This window comes from Brachyistius frenatus, unplaced genomic scaffold (assembly GCF_029030835.1).
Source record: "Brachyistius frenatus isolate BFR_SWC_R1_liver_20210118 unplaced genomic scaffold, ASM2903083v1 Contig_50, whole genome shotgun sequence".
Taxonomy (NCBI): domain Eukaryota; kingdom Metazoa; phylum Chordata; class Actinopteri; family Embiotocidae; genus Brachyistius; species Brachyistius frenatus.
Window position 1 is genome coordinate 1,727,768 of NW_027210649.1, and position 19,830 is coordinate 1,747,597.

General features: G+C 45.5%; 1 protein-coding gene across 10 annotated transcripts in view; it reads right to left on the bottom strand.

Moving 5' to 3' along the window:
- camta1a (calmodulin binding transcription activator 1a) overlaps nt 1-19,830 on the bottom strand; it is a 284,686-nt gene that overhangs the window by 45,612 nt on the left and 219,244 nt on the right. For all 10 annotated transcript variants that reach the window (XM_069704353.1, XM_069704349.1, XM_069704351.1 and 7 more), the window contains one exon: nt 14,408-14,479. In XM_069704353.1, the coding sequence (XP_069560454.1) occupies nt 14,408-14,479 (72 nt within the window). The remainder of the gene's footprint in view (nt 1-14,407; nt 14,480-19,830) is intronic.

Below are 19,830 nucleotides of genomic sequence, written 5' to 3' on the forward strand. Positions count from 1 at the left end.
TGGAGTGCCAGTGTTAATCAGCCAGAGGAGAGCCAAATTGCAGCAACTACATTAAGCCGTTAAGCACACCACGTCTCCAAATTGTTGAAGGTGTCTCACTGAGATGAATGCTTCTTCTTATGAATAATACATGACACACATACGCAACAGACAAAACCAGACATGTACTGTATATATGTGTGCATGTGAGTGCACAGACACACACGCAAAAGCACCACAGTGGGCGTCTCTTGCTGAAAGAGTGCGACAACTGTGCAGGGTGGGGTGTTTGTACTGTGCGGAAGAGTTCAATGCTTTCTTTGGACTGAGTGAAGTCCGAAAGCATCAACTAGCCTCCGCGGGTGCCTCGCACTAAAGCCCTCACCGCTCCGTGTCTGTCCGTGTCAAGGTTGGGCCTATGAAATGTTTATGATTCAGGAGCTGTAGATAAGACGAAGATTGATCTGGATCGAAAGGCAAATAAGATTGCCAAAGCCCAGAGTCAGCTGAAAAGCAAGGCAGAGGGAGCAGAGGGGGAGAGAAAAAGAGACTAAGAGGAGAAAATACATTAACACAGGTCTGGCCCTGAGAGAGCGCAGAGTAATGAATACTTCCTCTGCACACACTGAATACTGGGGTGGGGGGGTTAGGGGGGGAATATGGACACACCATCATGACCAGCTGATTGATGCCATGTGTGTGAGTGTCTATTTGATCCGCTGCACTGATTGCTGCCGGGCTGGAGACGTGCGCTTCTTGACTACCGACACCATCCTTGTTCTGCGATGTGTGAGCGGAAAGGTGGAGAGCAAGAGGAATGATGTTTTAAAAAAAAACAACAATCAGGCTGTTTTGCTGGCCAAGATTTAAAACTTAAGGGTCTGGCTGTAATCATTAAGTGGATGGAGTTTTCATGTGAAAAGTGGCACATGGACAGAGAGAAGTGCTGGTGACCACTAGCACTGTGCAAGACAATTGGACTTCGTATGAGAAGAGGACGACTCTCTTCAGTACCATGGTGATAACGTCTCAGCTTTAATTTACTATGTCTAACAATGGAAAATAAGAGGAAGTGATGTCATCAAATAGAGCAATTTTCAAAGGCCAGAGGAACGTGTGTGTGTGTGTGTGTGTGCGCGCATTAATATGTCTATTTGTGTGTGTGTGCATAGGAGACAGATAGAGGGATAAAGGCCTTTGATGAATCTCCCAGTGGCCCTGGCCAGCTTGCAGGAGCGGAACAGAGCAGAGGCCACCAGAGAGTTGGGGTCCGAGCCTTGGGGCCCGTTCTCTCCCTCCCCCTCTCAGCTCGCCTCCCCCCTACCTCCTCTGATCAATACTGGGTCCTAATCACTGAGGACAGCGTGGTAGTCCTCCCTTTCTCTCATCTCCTCTCTCAGTTTTTCTCCCCCTGCTTTTACAACCTCTGCCTGTTCCATACTATTGCCAGCTAGCATAAATTTGACACACTCGCTTTTACTCTGTGTGTGTATATACGTGTCCCCTCTTTACGTCTGTTACCCACACACACACACTCTACCAGTGTTTCTGTGCTTATTTGTGAAAGGGAGTCAGTTTGAGTCTCTGTAAATACGTGAACAGGCTTATACAAGGCTGTTAAAATGTGTGCATGTGTCTGTGTACAACAAGATAAGAGACTATCCTTGAAAAAGCAACACAAACATAAACCCCAGTGAATTATGAGCAGCATGCATAAACTTGAATAATAACACATCCCCTCATTTCGGTGGCTTTATCCCAGTTATCTAATTGCCCGTGTCTTTTTTCTATAATAAACTAATGAATGTGGCTGGGTTGAGGTCTGGAATCATATACGCAGTAATAAGAATCACTGCTTTAAACCCCAAACTGTATCAGAAGAGCTGAATAATTTGTAGGAGAAATAATTACGGGGCAGAAGAGCAGGCATCAATCCTAGAACACCGACAGTGCCCTCGCTGGAAACTACCTCACCCATAAGCCAAGGCTCCATTAGGTATTGTCTGGGGCCTACAGGCTAATTTGTTTGCATCAATAATACATTCAAAGGATTTATCTAACTTGCAAATGAGTGTTCATTTACTGGTCCAAGAGGCAAGGAGGAGAGCAGGCAGCAGGAGAGAAGGTGTGAAAGGATGAAGCAGCTGGTTGGTGCTATCTGGGACACGGTTAACTCTTTCCTGGGCATCAGGGTGGAGGTCCATATCTTACAGTTAGTTGTCAGTATGGTTGCTTCTGACATGCTTGGATAACAGCCAGGGCTTGTGCAGGGCAGTGATGGGCCAAGATGGTAGTGACCAATACTTGGTTTGGCATTTAAAATGAACGAGAGAGTCCCATTACAGCCACTACTTATTACCTGCTGCACCAAATACTCTCTGATCATATGCCAGATGATGAAGTGACAAAGAGGAGTACGTCTGTGTCTCTGCTGGAGGAAAGGGTTGTGGCATTAGTGAGACACAGTGGCTTATCCTTGGGGGACACCGGGATGCCCGATACCCTTTGATCTCGGTACTATTGCTGTCTCCCACAGGTGATACCAGAGCGCTCAAAGCCAAAAGAAGTGGAAGGCTCGGGAGGGGGGTTCAGCAGAAGTGTGCTCAAGAGAAAGAGAGAAGCAGAGGAGATGTGCAAGAGAGAGAGAGAGAGAGAGAGAGAGAGAGAGAGAGAGAGAGAGAGAGAGAGAGAGAAGGATGGGAGAGGAAGAAGGACGTTGGCCATGAACATATGCTGCCTCTCTGTGCCAAGCCCCACTGGCTCAGGCAACCCACGCATACGCTGCGCTGCTGCTGCTGTTACCACTCCAGCCCCTCTCCAACACCAACACCAACACCAACACCATGGCACTACTTAGTCAAACAAAGCTGGAGAGATGAATCTGGAAAGAGACCGGGTCTCCCCAGTCTCAGCACTGCCAGGGTCGGGCTGCTTGGCTTGATTAACACAGCCTGATTACACACACACACACACACACACACACACACACACACACACACACACACACACACACACACACACACACACACACACACACACACACACACACACACACACACACACACACACACACACACACACACACACACACACACGTACATATACAGAGTAGTGACTTTCAGCTGTTTGGCTAGTCACCCCCTAAATTTGTGAGTCTTCTGGTGTGGGCCATCAAACAACACTGCATGATCAACTGTGATATGAGAGAGATTTGTATCATCTCTTAATAGGCGAGTCTCTTTCACTTTGATTAATTATTGGTAGGAGCTACAAAATATTAATTTGTTCATTGGAAGCCTTAAAACTGACAAATACAGTGTGATATAAAAATTACATTTTTATACTTTTTCTATGAAATTGAACACAGTTAAATAAATCTGGAATCCTTCTTGGTGCCAAGGATCTTAAATTTCCACAATGGTCATCATTAGTTGTTGACAAAGCCAGATGAAGCTGTTTGTAGTTAGACATGCCCCAAAAACTGTTTTTTTAGGCTTATTTTCGAATTATGACGGCACTATCTTCAGATGGACTGACAGAAAACGAATAAGTAGTGACTTAAGCGAATTACACTCTTATGACTTGTGGAAAACATTTATTGACTTTGTAATTCATGTGACAAGTTGAATCGGAGTCTATTGAGCTGGAGGATTTTTGGAGCCAACTCCTAGTGGCCCTCAGTAATTGCACTTAACGCCACTTCCAATTTGGTGTCATTTTTCAGAACAAAAAGCCACGTCCAATTTCATTTACAGTCTACGAGTAAACTCCAGTACATACATTTAAGTTCTCAGTCATCTTTAGTCCCTCTTAATAATACATTTTGTCAGACATGAAAAAGCACACCCTGTTTCAAATGATGTTGGGCTGGAAAGGTGAGAAAAGGAGACTGAAGAAACTGACTGGGACGAATGTTTTCAACTGTGTTTTTTTTGTTTTGTTGAAGCTTTAGCACGGTTAATGGTGTGTGCGACCATGTGTGTCAGACAAGTTCAGACTGGCAAGTGGTTGCTGCTACTTTGATGTTTGATGTACTGCACACCTAAAGGTATCATTAACACTTGCAGTCTGGAAGGTTCAATTCAGTTTTCATTGCTTAAACATTTTATAAGCACCAGATTTCAAATTCCCAGAAAGGTCACGCGCTAATATTTTTATGCAATACTTAATACGATTTTTAAGTTGTATCATTTATCTATGAAATTTTTGTGTAATGAGGCGCTTACATTGCTTGAGCTGCTGCCTAGTGGCTAGGGTTTTTTTTCCACAAAAATGTTTCAGTGATGACTGACCGTGTATTTGATTTTACCATGTTGTTAAAGAAGAGGAGGGAGGTAGGAAGGGAGGGAGAAAGGGAGGGAGGTAGGGAGGGAGGGAGGAAGGGAAGTAGGGAGGGAGGGATCTGAATGGCTTTGGAACAGTGCTGAACATGGCTCCCCCACTGGGACTCAAACCAAGGGCAAAAAAAAAGCAGGCAAAGATCAACCGCACTGATTCAAATTGCTTGCAAACACAAACACCAGGACACACAAAACTCACACAGACTCATAAATCCACACAAACCCAGACATGTAATAGACCCATACAAGAATGCAGAGACACAAACACCCTCAGACGCTGAGATATATAATAACAAATGCTTGTATAACACAGAAATCAAATTCAGGCTTCATCTTGCAATCTGAGCCTTGCAAACTCAATTCCCCTCTGCCGTCTAGCCACCTCACGTTCCACCCCTTTTCAATGTGAACAAATGGGGTCAGTATCGTCATATAAACATCATCCTCTGCTTTCTCCCCCCCCCCCCCCTCTCCCCTTTCTCAGTGAATGGATGCTGAGCACTGGTGCATATCTACGCAGGGATGGCAAGGGCACCGAGGAGAGAAAATCAATACTATATCTCACCACTAAGCACAATCCCAACCAAAAGCAGCTGGAGTTTGCAGGTTGCTCCATAAACTGGACGGCTTCATCTGGCTGGCCACTGTGTCGGTGGATTGCAACAGTAATGCACTACAGCACAATGGCCTACGCCGGAGCCTGCCAGATACAGAGGTACACACTCACAGACACAAAAAGGCACATACACAGAGACAAACAGCACGGTCCCAGGGGCTGGGAAATTGCAACAGCAATGAGAAAAACTCTCATGAGGCAGGAACAGGGTTGACAAACACGTTCTCCTCCCTCACAACCAAGGAAAAGCACCCCTGGACCATTTTGCCCACATTCACTGTGCGCGTGTACATCCACAAACACAAACACAAACACACACACACACACACACACACACACACACACACACACACACACACACACACACACACACACACACACACACACACACACACACACACACACACACACACACACACACACACACACACACACACACACACAAATAGGCATATAGAGAAACGGCCCCTTAAAATACCTGTTCTAAAAATAGCAGACGGAAAACGGGACTGAGGCTATTATTATTGCACACACGTCCTGCCTGGTCCCACCAAGGAAAGGGAAGAGACTAATGATTTTCCTGGTGCAAGCAATTAAAAAACTATTTGTCACCTGCCAGGCTGCATATGACGTTAGGGGCCTTGGCAGAGGACCACAGAGTAACTCCACATATACACACTGTGAGCACACAAAGTGGGCTGCACAATAACAAACGGTCCAGAGGCAGAAATGGTGCATGAAAAACAGGTGAAGTTGCAGGGTCACAGCTAAAAAAAAAAAAAAAAAAAGGGAAGCAGAGGGAAAATGAGGTAAGAGGGTAAACAGTAGCTTGGATAGAGGAATAGAGTTGGGTAAACGTCTGATGTATCTGGACAGGTTAATACCAGGCTACACAGCGCCTGAGACAGCATGCTGCCGTCAGGAAATCATGTAATATTTAGAATCCAGCCAATGAAAGTCATTCTCGTGCTGCTTGGGCTCCTGGCTAAAATAGGAATGTATATTTACCCCCCCACCCCCCTCCAAGAGTAGGAGAGGAGTGGATAGACCAACTCCCTGCCGTCCACATCCCCACTCTGTCTGTCTTCCACTTTCTGTCGGGCTGCTTCCTGTCTGAAACATGCAGTTACTGTATACACATGATCATTTCAACTGAATTGCTGCAATCCCTCTTGGATTTGTCTGACTGGTTTATTTGGAATTTTCAGTACACCAAGAAAAACAAGATCAGATTTAATTGAAAATCAACACTTTAATAGAATTTAATGACTCCCGATTCCTGGTTTGCTACAGTCTTAAGTAGTAACAAAACACTACAAGGAGATGAAGAACAGTCTGTCAGAGCTGAGTTCCCTAAAGAACTCACTGGAGAAGTTAAGAAGTTTCTTTATTTTTCGTAGTTGAGCTCTGTTTGTGTATGAGCTGGAGTTTATCATTTTCAGATTTTATGAGGGTTAGGATGCCACACAAGAGGCCCTCCGGCTGACTGAAACCTATCACTATTTATAAGGAAACGCCCTCTGATGCTGTCACAGCAAGCCAATATTCGGGCTCTGGGGCAATAGGCAAAAACCTATATAAATTGGGAGAGGGTAGTAAATAATGTTAAGATGAGCGTTATGCCCCTTTTGCACTACGGAGCTCCATCCAGATCCAGCTTCAAGCATACACTCGGCTGCAGTAATTTACGAGGCAGCTCGTTAACGTCGGGTGATTTGCACTGCTCGTTTGCTCCCGCTCATCTCTACCAAATGATATCATCTTGTACCTCTAATCTTCTAACTCTAATCTCCATTCTCAAACACCTCCACCCCCTCCCCCCTCTCCCTCCCCCCCCCCCCCCCTTCCGGTTTCATCCCCTCCTGCCAGTCCTCCTCTCCCACCCTTCCACATTTTGGCTTTTTCTCGCCTCCTCTTCTTCCCTCCTCCTCTCAATCTCTGTGTCTTCTCAGGTTTGCGTGGGTGTGTTTTGAGATTGGGGGGGTGGGGGGGGGAGGGGGCGCAGAGATGGGAGCAAAGCCATTCCACTGAAAAGTGTGTGCGCGTGTGTGCGCGCTCAATATGACATCTACTCAGATAAAAAAAAAAAAAGACTAAAAGAAGTCTGGTTTGACTCTGAAGGCTTTATGTGCCCTTGTAGTTACTTTTCCAGTGCCCCTACTGAGAGAGAATGAGTGCAGGCCAAAAAAAAAGAGAGCTTTTTCTCCAAACTTGCAGAGGGGAGATAGCTCAGCAATCCTGGGGAGACACAGTGGCAGAGAAAAATAAAGACAGATAGAACGGTGGGATGGGGAATGGGGTGTGGGTCAGATCAGACGAGAAAAAAAACAAGAAAAAGAAGAGTCTTGAAGGAAAGTCACACAGATGACAATGTTCATAACATTAATTTTTATTGCAATTAAGGAATGAAACAGCATTGTTTTTATTCATTATAAAACACTGCTGTGGCTCCCAGGACTTCACTGTTCGCTTCAGCTGCTAAATTGATTCGCCAACATTGGCCAAATACTTCATCTTTATTTTATACGTTTTCATCAAATCTTTGTGTCTTTACCCCTAAACCACAGAGAAATCAACCTGTCTCAGACCAGATGCCGCTAACACCCTCAGATAGGCAGATTTTCACAATGAAAATTGCCAATTATAGAAATTGCAACCAGAGCTGTTGGTTTGTATGTTGATGAGTGGTAGCTGGTTAAAGGGGAATTAAGATCGATATCTGACTGAATGCAGAGTGAATGATGCTGGCCCCATATTACCACAGCTTTCATACTAACTCCTTTTCGCTTTTCTCCGTCTTTAACATACACTTTCCCCCGTCTTCCCCTCTCACCTCCATCCTTTCTCTCCCTGGCTCATCTTTCCCTCTATGACACGTCCAAGTGATCGTGTCGGGATGTCAGCCCTCATCCACGGCTAATTGGGGCTCAGAGGAGTAATCAGGGCAGGACAAATCAGACAGTTCTGGTCATTAGCTGTGACCAGTGTTCTCAGGGAAGCTGGGAGAGGCGTGCACACTTCTGCCATCACGCCTGAGCCTGCAAAGTGACATGGGCAGACCCGTGGCTTGTTATGGGATTGGCACAACACAGAGTAGATTTACAGCAGATGCATTGATCTCCTCTGCCTTTCTAACACACCCAGATAGGATGTACACACAAATAAGCCTGGCTGGCGACACAATGTCCAGGGAGCTCTTATTATCTAATATGGGAGAGGCTGCTGAAGAGAGGGCTCATCAAGTACAACCCAGACGGTGATATCAAGTCAGAATCAGGGTTTGGTGCAACACTTGCGATGTCACAGCTTTTTTAATCTCAGACATTTTCTTCCTGCTCTGGTTAGTGAGCAAGTTCTCCCTGATTATTTGAGCTTTCCACAGGAGAGAAAGCAAAGCAGAATAACGTAACAATATTGGGTGTCAATAAAAATCTTGAAATCGCAAAATGTAAACATGTCAATGGCTCCGCCTTTTGAAAAGCGGACGGACGACTTCTGAGCAAGATGAATGTCAATTTTGCTTACTGGCAGAGCCTTAACCTTTCAGGATAACTGAATTATTTAAGCACCACATACCTGTTGTGGGCCTCTGTTTCTCTGCCTGAGCTCAGACTGGTTAGGAGGCTGCATGAGTCTATGGCCACGCATGCCTCTTTGGCTGCAGAGTGAAAATGGCAAGACAAATGCGGCGGGGGATTTGTGATAATTGGCCGTGCTGGTGGGCCAGGCGACGGGCCTAGAGAAAAGGTCGCAGGCACTGAGGAACAGATCAGTCTGCCAGGAGGAGAGGAGGCTCTGTGTGCCTCTGGGGTTTTAGCTCAACTTCTCCCTCTTTCATCGTATGGGGAGAGAGCGCCCCAGCAGGGGCCATTAATTAAGCACCACAGTAACCTTCAATTTGTTTAGAGGTCAGAAGCCCCAGTGTCACTGTTTTGGGCAGAGACCAACTTAAAAAAACTAACTCCAGATTTTCCCTCAGTGAAAACAGAGTGTAGCTAATGTGCTCAGTGGACGAGAAGAAAAGTTGATATAGCAGCATATAGACTTGAATGCTGATGAGTGTAGGGGATGGAAAGGGTCAATGTCAGATGCACCATGTCTGTACGACTGCACACAAGAAGAAGGAAAAGTGAAGGAGATGAGGAGAGCCACGGGGACGTGGCTCGCACCCCGACATGCTCGTGAAGCAGCTGTTCTCCTCATGGCAGAGAGAGCGGGGGCCTGCCAGCAGCAGCATGCTGCCGAGAGCACCGTGGTCTCCCACCGTAGTGCAGTAACAGAGCGGCAAAGTCTCATACACACACACACAAACCCAAGCATGTGCAGACGATGACAGATTTACAGACACACGCTCCCATTGCACATACTGCCACCTGTTTTCTTGCCAGTCCAGTGTTGAGGTTCTGAATTGCACAGTAATGTCAGGCTGCGAAGTCAAATTCATATGCTATAAATCTGAGCTTATACTCTGTAGAGGTGCATTTCCATTTGATACAAACAACAGCCTGCATAGCTAAAGGCAATTATATTTTTACTGCCTCCGTTTGCCCCGAGGTTGTAGACAGCTAGTCAAAACCTCACCAGGTTTTCCTGACTCTCTACCCTCTCAGTGAAATCAACAGAACGGTGCCCGGGCTCATCCATGATTTATCTCAGTGAAATATTCATTATGTAGCCTTGCGGAGTCTGGACGTATCTGATGTGAATCTGGACTTGACAGCTCTGCTCCGTCATCACACATCACCTGAGCCACTCGGAATCCGGCACCTGTCTCCCAGCGCTCAACACAGAGGCAACTAAACTGATCCGAGTGAATAGAGGACTCTGGTAGATATAAAGAAATCCATCTGTCTGCCCTTAGCCTGCAGGCATGTCCACTGTGGAGCTCCTGTATCCTTCCTGCACACCGGCCGATGGATCAGCACAGCAAAGGAGCTACTCAACACTTCCCATTCAATTAACCGGGCTGAGAGAGAACTCTGTCCTGACCGTTTCTGAGGCATGAGGCATGATGAGTACATTTGTTGGCCCCTGCACATGATCTGCTGACAGCATTGACCACATGTATTGATCTGTAGAGATTGGTGAGCTCGTTATGAGAGGTGAGTAGCATGGGAGTTCAAAAGCACTGGGTGGTTTTTGATAAATCAACAGAACTAAAAAGTAAAAAAAAAAAAAAAAAACGTGAAAAAAATAAAGAAAAATGACTGTGATGTGGTGAAGACTGTAGTTAGAGAGGTTAGAACAAAGTAAGTTTCAGCATCACGGGCAGCACCGCAGAGCCAACACTGCTAAGGGTTCTCTTTAATCAAAAAAAAGTTATCACTCTGCCTGTCTAATTAAGTAACCTTTGAATTATTCCATAAATTAAAATTGCTGAAATACTGTCTAATAGTGCTGGAATGATCACAGGGACAACAGTGACAACTCATTTTCCTACATAACACTAATTCAAGTGGTTCCAAAGTCATTATACTCTGAAGGACTAATGTAATAAGAAAAATGTAACTGCAGTGAATGATGATATTAATAATGTATTCATGTGAGACAGAGAGTAGAGCACAGTGGCCTAAGCTGAGGAAGGTAAAAGGGAGAAAGTGATAGCTGTGAAGAAACAAGGTCGTCAGCATTCCCTGCTGCCTTACTAGTCATTTCATTATCTCATCCCTCTTTCCTCCTCTTTAAAGTAGGAAAAAGCGGGAGAGGCTATTGACCCCTCTCTGTGTTCGTGGCAGGCAGCAGGACAAATGAAGTTTCCCCTCAGACCCCCTCCGTATTAATATCATAATTATCCCCACCTCTGTGCCCCTGTCGGGCAGCACAAACTCCACTGTCTGATTTGATGGAGAGGCACAAGCAGGGAATTACATTCGATTAGCACTAAACAAGAGAAGGGGACACGGAGCAGTGGAATCAATCAGTGCCACCAGGACAGGGGAGATCTTTTGTGTCAATGAGTGTGTGTCTGTGTGTGATTGCATGTTTGTGTTAGGAGAACTTGTACCTGGAAGTACTAAACTGGTACATTTAAGTATTGGGTTGTGCACACTCCAGCTGGAACTGACAGCTTTTAAAGATGCATATTACTTGGATGTTTATAATAATTTGTGAACTTTGAAACTATAACATGTATCACACAAAGCCACTTTTGTTTTGTTTTTTTTACAAAATCTATTAAAATGGGGTCCAGCCCGTTCTGGGAAGCTCTCCGTCTCTGCAGCAATTTGGATTCATTGTTTGCAACCCCAGATAACTGCGGTGGTACTTTTCTTCAGTCTCAGCCATTTGCGGGGATGGGCCAGACATTTTGAAGTGCTCTAATGCCATAGAGAGGTGGAGGTAGTGCGGCGGGGATGAGCAGATTGAGAGTGAGAGGTGAAAAGAACAAAAGAAAATGAATGGAGTGAGAGAAGACCCCCCTCGCAGGTCTTTATTCCTGTCCCCTGTCTCATTACCCAGACTTTGACTCAATAAAGAGTGGATAAAGAGTGGATAAAGAGGCACACCCCCACCGGCTAACACCCTCCTCCCTAAAACACCTTTCACCAGCCTCACTGTTTTTCTCACTTCACTGCCACACGCACACGCACGCACACACACAGACACACACACATACACATACACATCTAAAAGTACCCACATACACACAAACTCCCCTTTCTCCCTATACTGCTATGTCTTTTTTGATTTTTTTTTTTTTTTTTTTTTTTTTTTTGTTGCTTCAAATCCTAAAATCTTTCTCTCCAACTTTCCCTTTAGTGTTATTTTTTTTTTGCCAAACTTTTTAAAAGTTGTGTCCATCTCACTCTCTCATTCACAGTCTGTGTCTACCCTCTCTGTCCTCTGTGTTCCCTCCCTGTCGGTGCTGTGTAATAGGAGTTATTTTCATCCCTGTCTCTCCGTGACTGTGGCTGCTGGATGGCTGAATATTTACATTTTTCACTCACTGGTGACCTTTCCCTGTTGCCGCTCTGGGAGCTCCAGTCTCCTTGCTGCTCTGCTGTTGACAGACTACTGCCTGCAAATCTCATATGGACACAGCAAATGGTACACAGGGAGTCAGGGACACAGGGTTCAGAGACTGGAGGAAGGTGGAAAAAGAAAGAGAGAGAGAATAAAACAGACTGTATCCAGGCTGACTGTTGGCTGTCTGACTGAAAGTGGCTTGAAGAGACAGAGGTGGTGAGGGTCTCTCTGCATCTGCAGAGATATGGACTGAGGTGTAATCCTTTACCTCTGGTATCACTGCGGCTGTGGTTTCCTGTCAGCACAGATGGTCTGCAATAAACTGCCTGAGAAGAGATGTAAATCTGGGGTCCCAGAAACGCTCAGCACCAAAGAAAATACATGTTTGTAAATACACAGGGCTTTTTTTTTTTTTTGGCAGTAGAAGGTAGTTCTTTTCTTTGGCTGCACACATGCAGCTCAGAGCCTTTGGAGACATGTAAGGAGATCTACTGAGCGGTGTGAGAGGTGAAGGTCCAAGGATTCACTAACCAGTTGTTCTTAGCTGATGCCTAACAGTAACAAAAAAAAAAGGAAAGTTGAGTCACTGAACTCCTCAAAGTTTGACAGCGTTTATGTGTCTGTATCTTGCAAGAGAGAGAGGCTAAAAATGAGGGTTGTAGTTTGAAAAAGAGAGCGGCCCAGTGTGACCCCAGCTCTCTGTTACTCGCTCTCCGTGCAGCGTGTACGCATGTTTCTGAACGTCTGCACGTGTCCTTGTGTTGTGTATGTGTCAAACTTTGGCCTGACTCTCTCCGAAACTGTGGCTGTGCTTCATCTGCAAGTCATGCTGCTTTAGGCCTGAATTACACTTGAAAGGAGAGAAGAAGGACAGGAGTACATTTTTAATCTTAAAATAAGACCATCAAGCCCATATGTAAGTTACTGGCGCCAAAGAGTTCCCCTTTCTAATGCAGTTTTATGTCTGTGACGGGGGGAGACAAAATTCACCGACTTCGTTCTTGTACAAAATATGCATTTTTAAGATCAGCTGAAGCTAATGCGAAGATTCAGCAGTCTGAATCCATCAAATCAAGTGGGTTTCCTCCGAAGTTACAGTCGCCAGTCTGAAAATCCCTCTTTGTATTACAATCACTACACTACAGTTCACTACGGAAACTGTGGAATCACACAAAGCAGATTTGAGACCAAAACAGTCTGTAACTATCTGGATGATACCCACTTGATTTGGAGCCTCGTATTAGTTTCAGCTTATGTCTGTAATGTATTTTTTGATAGAACAGAAATTGTGGATTTTGTCCACAATCATTTAAATTTAAATGGTGTTAGAAGCCAGTCTGGACAGGAAGAATAAATACAGAATCCAGTAGCTATTTCCATTTTTAATACTATGCCGTACCTCTAATCATTTGGGAACCAGATTTAAGTGAAAACAAGCTAAGTGGCTTTGCTGATTCAATTCAGAGGAGACAGGCAGAGAGACGCTTTTTGTCTGCGAGAGTTGTTTTTACTGTTTGTCACACACAGCGGCAACTTAGAGCGAGTGGGAGAAATAAACAGTCGTTGTTTGAATGCTTTTGGTTGCCGTGGGAGCACTCTAATTATTTTGATTAGTATTTAGGCATTGTTAAGGCCAGCTTTTCTCTTTTGTGTTTTTGCTACCACTCTGCTCTCCTGTTTTACTCAGTCATTGTATGGGGGGTTGGTTAGACAGCAAATGGATATGCCTTCTGGGTCTATTCAGTACAACGGGGATGTTGAGGCTCGAAGTGTATTTTCAAAGTCAGAAAATACACATTTAAATAGAGGCGCTGAAGTCAAAGTGTATTTATCACAAAGCCAAAGATGCCTTTTCTTCCAACATTTCATACTAAAATAAACTGTATGGAGGACACAGAACTACAGATGGGTAGACAGAAAGATAGAAGACTGCGCCTCCATTTTCTGTGTGTGTGCTTTATGCTTCCTTAAAACTGTGTGTGAATGGATGTATCAGACACCTTCCAACAATAATGGCTGCCATGCTAAACGAGAATGATGAGATGTATTGGGTAGGTGATCAAAGGACTACTATTTACAACCACTCTCTGCCTGCAGACTTGACGACCCACAGTAAGCACACTGTACTGTACAGGGAACCTCTTCCATCATGCTTTTACTGCCCATCACTGCAGCTGTTAGACAGGGGAGATGGCAAAGCTTTTAGCGGACTGAGATACCGTCCTCGCGCTGGACGGCGTGTATGGGCAATGCCATCAGAAAAGTGAATGACTGGGAAAGATAAGGGGAAATGGAGGCTGGGGAGAGAAAAAGGAAGCGAGAGGGGAGGGAGGCGGTGGAGGGAGAGGTTGATGTCTGCCTGCTGGCTGTCAAAGGGAAATGCTTCGGTTAAATGGAAACTGATATCATGCAACTCATTCAAGTTCTTGCGGATAGGCAGGGAAAGTCTGGGGAGTAAACTAAAGCGGGGTGAACTGTGAAGGAGAAGAGGAAGAAGAGTTCTTACCTGGAGCAGCCAGTAGCACCTGCGGTGGAAGGTGGGGATGATGGAGGAGTGGACGTAGCAGCCATATAAACACTGGAAGAAGGGAGAAAGAGAACATTACACTGCAGTAAAGAAAAGGCAGCACACCCTGACCTCTCAGCTGACCATGACAGCTGCGACCTTCGAACCCCTGACCTCTTCCTCCCAAGCGATAACTCCCATATAGACCTGCCGGCAGATGGTCAAGCTATTGTTCTTGAAAACAAAGGCAGTAACCTGGAGGGAAAACGTGGATGGGGTTAACTAGTGAACACCTCAGCACTGTCCCACACCACCATATGACTCCTTCCCTCCTTTCCTTTCCTCTCCTCCACTTATACCCTGTCCTGTTTGGAAAGAGCCCTTGACAGAATGATTCAGGTGCTCCTTAATCAACCCCATCCCCCCACAGGGCACCCCAAGCACATAACTAAAGCACAGTGTTATTAATATCCTTATCGTAAACAGATAATACTGTGCCTAGGGGCTCGTTACCGTGGAGAGAGCTAGGCAGGGCTGATAACACCTCCTGGTATCTGGCCGAGGGGCCAGGAGACATTTTTCACCATCCGGCAGCAGCGGCGAACGCAGGGAAGCACCGTGCACTAAGGAAGAGGAGCAAGGCAGCACTTATCCTCCTTCCATCCTTCTCTGGGAGACTCATGGCCCGGGCTCCCAGGTGACCCAGAGGGATGGCGAGGCTTTTGCTTGTTTACAGCTGCAAAAAGAGTTTACAGTACTCTGCCGTTGCCCAGAACCTCAGCAGCATGGACTCTGGCTGCGATTTTGTGCAGTACGATATCTGCGAGAGGGGATGGTGAGCTTGATTGCTCTCAAGACTGTAAGAGCTTGGCTCTTATAGGAATAAAGCGAAGAAATAAGTGGAGAGGGTTGAGTTTCACGCAAATCCTGTTTGATATCAATGTTTGATTAGAAATCAGGAGAAATCACAGCTGGGGCTGTTAGTCAGAGCGTTCATGTACACAATGTGCACCGACACCTACTCTCACACTCACAGACGTGCACACACTGACACAGCTTCGTTATTCAGGAGTCGTATGTGTTCAATAAGTTAAGGCGGGTTTCCTGGGGCGCTGTGAATGAGCAGGAGTGGGGGAGCGGAGAAGGGAGGGGGCGGGGGGAGGGTGATCTGGTGTGGGGACACATTGCTTGGAGGACCATGTGATAAATGGGCACCTTGAAGTGGGTTATGTGCTCGTCTTGTTTAACTAATATCTAGTTAGAGCCTGCAGAGGAGGTCGGTCTGTATTTATTCACTCGTTTGCCAACATCAAACTGTGTCAGTAATTATAGAAGAGCACTGTCCAGCTACACATACTGGGCACATGCATAAAAAGACACATTACACATCACACAGATGCACATTCACACACAGGAGCCTTATGACCAATTCACAAACAAGAGTCACATCAGCCTAAACTGTGTCTCCAGGTGTTCCATTGTTCCATTCACATCTTTTGTGAACCGATTTCAATACTACCAAACTCTCTGCTTGTGAGACTTGGAGAGAGGAAACACACACACAGGCTGCCTCCTGCTCTTAATTTTTTGCAGTACTCTCATCCATTACAGCTGTCTGAAATAGGATGTATGCCTCCTCCCACTCCCATAGCTCTGCCATCCATTACTCTACACTGGCAACGGACAGACACTTCCTCCCACACCCACGGTGAATTGAACATCACATTTTTACAGTGGACTACAACAGCTACCAGCTTCCACATTTCTGCTGTGCAGTTTTGTGAGTACTTTTGTCATAAACTGTACTTTGTGCTCTTTTAAGGCATAAGTGATGCAATACAGTACACCGGTATGAAAAGGCGTTAAACTGTTTATGCATTTCAATACGGTCATGCAACAGTTTTGCGAAAAGTGCTCACAAACAGAAATGCCAACAGTTTGTCTTTTCGATACTAGGCTTTAAATTTCAACACCAACGCAGACAAGTGCCACACTGTTAAATGCTGCTTGTGTGCTAAAAAACTTGCTGTCTTGTTAATTCTGATTACAGAGCGTTTATTAATATATCACGGTTAATACTGCTCTAGCCTAAAGCGCTCGGCCCACTGAAAGAGCGAGCTGCGGTGTGGCTGTGTGCAGTTGGACGGTATAACGCTCCGGCGTGCTGCTCAGGATTGACAGGTGGCCCGGTGCAACAGGCCTCTGTGACTAGGGCGACCAGCGAGTGAATAAATTAGCCCCCAGGCTGCTTTCCTTTCCCTCTGTTTACTCCATTTCTCAACCACACAAAGCAGCGTGCCAGACAAACAAGCAGCTTAAAGCATAACACAACTGTTGCACCTGTCAGTGCCGATATACAGTCGGCATCAAAGACATTTGCACACGCACGTAAGCTTGTGAACTCTCAATCTCTTGCAGCACCCACACCAATTCGTTCTCTCTCCCTCTCTCACACACACACACACACACACACACACACACACACACACACACACACACACACACACACACACACACACACACACACACACACACACACACACACACACACACACACACACAATTAGAGACAAGCACAAAACTACACCCACTCATAAATCCATAAATATTCACACAGAAACAGACACATGCACACAGCTTCATGCACACTTACACAGACAATCACAATAGACAGAGATACAAAAGCAGACCAAGACACTTTTGAGAGCACAAGCACGCCCATATTCACAAAGCTCATCATACTTGAGCGCTTATCAGTAATTCAAGACGCATATCAGTTACTGGTGTTTCTGCTGCTTTCTGCATGCTGAGCGTCTGGGCGACAACGTGACAGCAGCAGAACCATTATTTGCTGTCTTTGGGCTGTGACAGATGACAGCACATCACAGGGCAAGCAATTAAACCATAATTATACACACACACACACACACACACACACACACACACACACACACACACACACACACACACACACACACACACACACACACACACACACACACACACACACACACACACACACATCCTCTCATAAAATGTGCTGTTTCCCAGTGTGTAACTCTGAAGAGCTTCTGCACACTGATACAAACACAGTGAAACAAACATGTAAACGTACATGTGCACACGGACGTACGAATGAATTAACAGTGTGCTGTTGTGTGTGCAAATGAGACACAACAGAGGAATGATACGGAGCAGTTTATAGAAGAATTCACAAGCAGTGTGTCCATAATATATTCATGTGCTGTCACTGCGGACAGCAGGAAAAGAGAGTTACAGCGACGTGTGTCCTCCAAAGTCAGACACTGATGCAGCAAATTTATTTGGTGTTGTCACTCAAGCAAGCGGCCAAGGCAATGAAACGCTGGCATGGCCCAATGAGAGGGTATTATAGTCCGAGTTGAACACGCCCCCCCCCCCTCGGGGTGTCATCCTGAGTAAAGCAGGATTGCAGTTCACGCAGGGCAAGCAGGCCAGACAGTTTGTCTTAAAATAAAGCCTTCAGATATAAAGGCAGCGCCACCGGTGGCTACCTGTCGGGCCTGCGGAGGCCACCGCTGCCCCTGGCCTGCCTGTTGCCCTGGCGACACCTCAGTTATATTCATCCATCATGGCTGACAGCTGTCAGGCACAGCTCGAGATGGGCTGGTAAAATGCAAAGCTTGTGTGTGAAGGAAAAACTGGCAAGCAGACGTGCAGATATACTGAGACTGAGAGAGAGAGCAGGAGAAGGGAAACTCTCTCATTAGACCATAATAATGTGTGAAGACAGTCCTAATCAGAGCGTGGCACCTTATTTATGTTGGAAATTTGCTGTTTTCCTGCTGTGATGCAAACGTCCCATCGTCAGAGGCTGCCACACATTTGTCTTTCTGTTGGACTGTCAGTCTCACTGGGGAGAGCACACGTGCATACACACACAGGAATATACACATACATGGATAACTTGCCTGATCATTTGTTAAGATCCCTTTTGTTTATGATTTTATTTGAATTACATTGCTCCTATCCAGCTCCCCAGTATCATGTCCATCCAACTCCTTCAAGGATACTTTTCCGACTGTCTCATGCACGACTCGTATGTCCTCCAATGCTTCCTTAGCCAGCATTTCTTCACACACCGCTCTGGACATGAATAATCTACGGGCGGATCTGACATAAATGTTTCAGCTCTGGCTGTATTGAGTGACATACTTTGCACTATTATACAGCTGTTGACATGAATATCCACCTGGTGCAGTCAATTCTGGCTCACTGCTTCATTAGATGGAATGTATCATTTTGTGTGTGTGTACTTCTGTTTGTGTGCATGCCTGCATATGTCTGTTCACATGGATGCCTGGGGCAGGTGATTCAGCCTGGGGCACAGCAGCATAAATAGAGCTCACACAGCAGCCAATCAGACGGTACTATCAAACCCCATCCGTGGAGGGAACACAAAATCCATACTCAATAGAGATTCATGGACCATGCAAAATTCAAACTTCCCTGGCCATCGACAGCATCCATGATGACTATTGATCAGCCAACGATTTTTGGCTCTATACAGATGTGATTAGATGACTTAGGGCTGAAAAGTGCCACTTCCAGTTTGGAGGATGAGCTCATTCTCGACTGATACCGTAATGCTCTGCATTTCACCTGCTGTCTTTACAGACAGCCACTCTGCTCTGCTGTCTCCCAATCGTTCAGCGGAAATCAAATTATCTATAGTGTCTGGTAGAGTGGCACTATGCCCAGAATGCCCATAATATACAGTACATGGCCTGCATTTTTGCATTCAGAGAGAAATGCACAGCTCTGGCACAACGACTGTGGCTTTTATCCCAGCCACTGCGTTCTATATTAAGATTCTTCTTCTTTACATGCCTTTAAAAAAGCCCAAACTTGTAAAGTTGTAACAGTATAATTCTTCAGAGCATCTGAAGACTTAAGCAATGGTTGATGAGACATTATACATAATAAATCAAAAGAGGCTTAGATTTATCTCCCCAGTCCTCGCCGTTGGACCAGCTGCAGCCTCTAAATCAGTCAAAAACTGAGCGGGCTACAAAATGAATTGGCAGGCGGCACCCAAACTGAGGGGGAAAAAAATGGAAAACAAACCTAAATTCCTCAACAAAGCAAAACAAATGATGCTTTGGAAAAAAAAATGCATGTGTTATGGAAATGACTGGCTCTAAAAATAGCCTACTCATTGTAAAATAAACACAAACAGTTGATAAACAGGCCCGGAAGAGGAGAATTAATTAGCCACGCTGGACGTGTAAACACAGCTATACATCAAGTTCAAGAGGAAAACAATAACAGGATTGAGGCAGTTAGAGAGAAACCCCTGACCACTTGCAACGCTGAAACGCCTGACTCTGTCTGCTTCATTCCTGAGGCTCGGGAAAACAACAAATTCAAGACAAAAGACATTT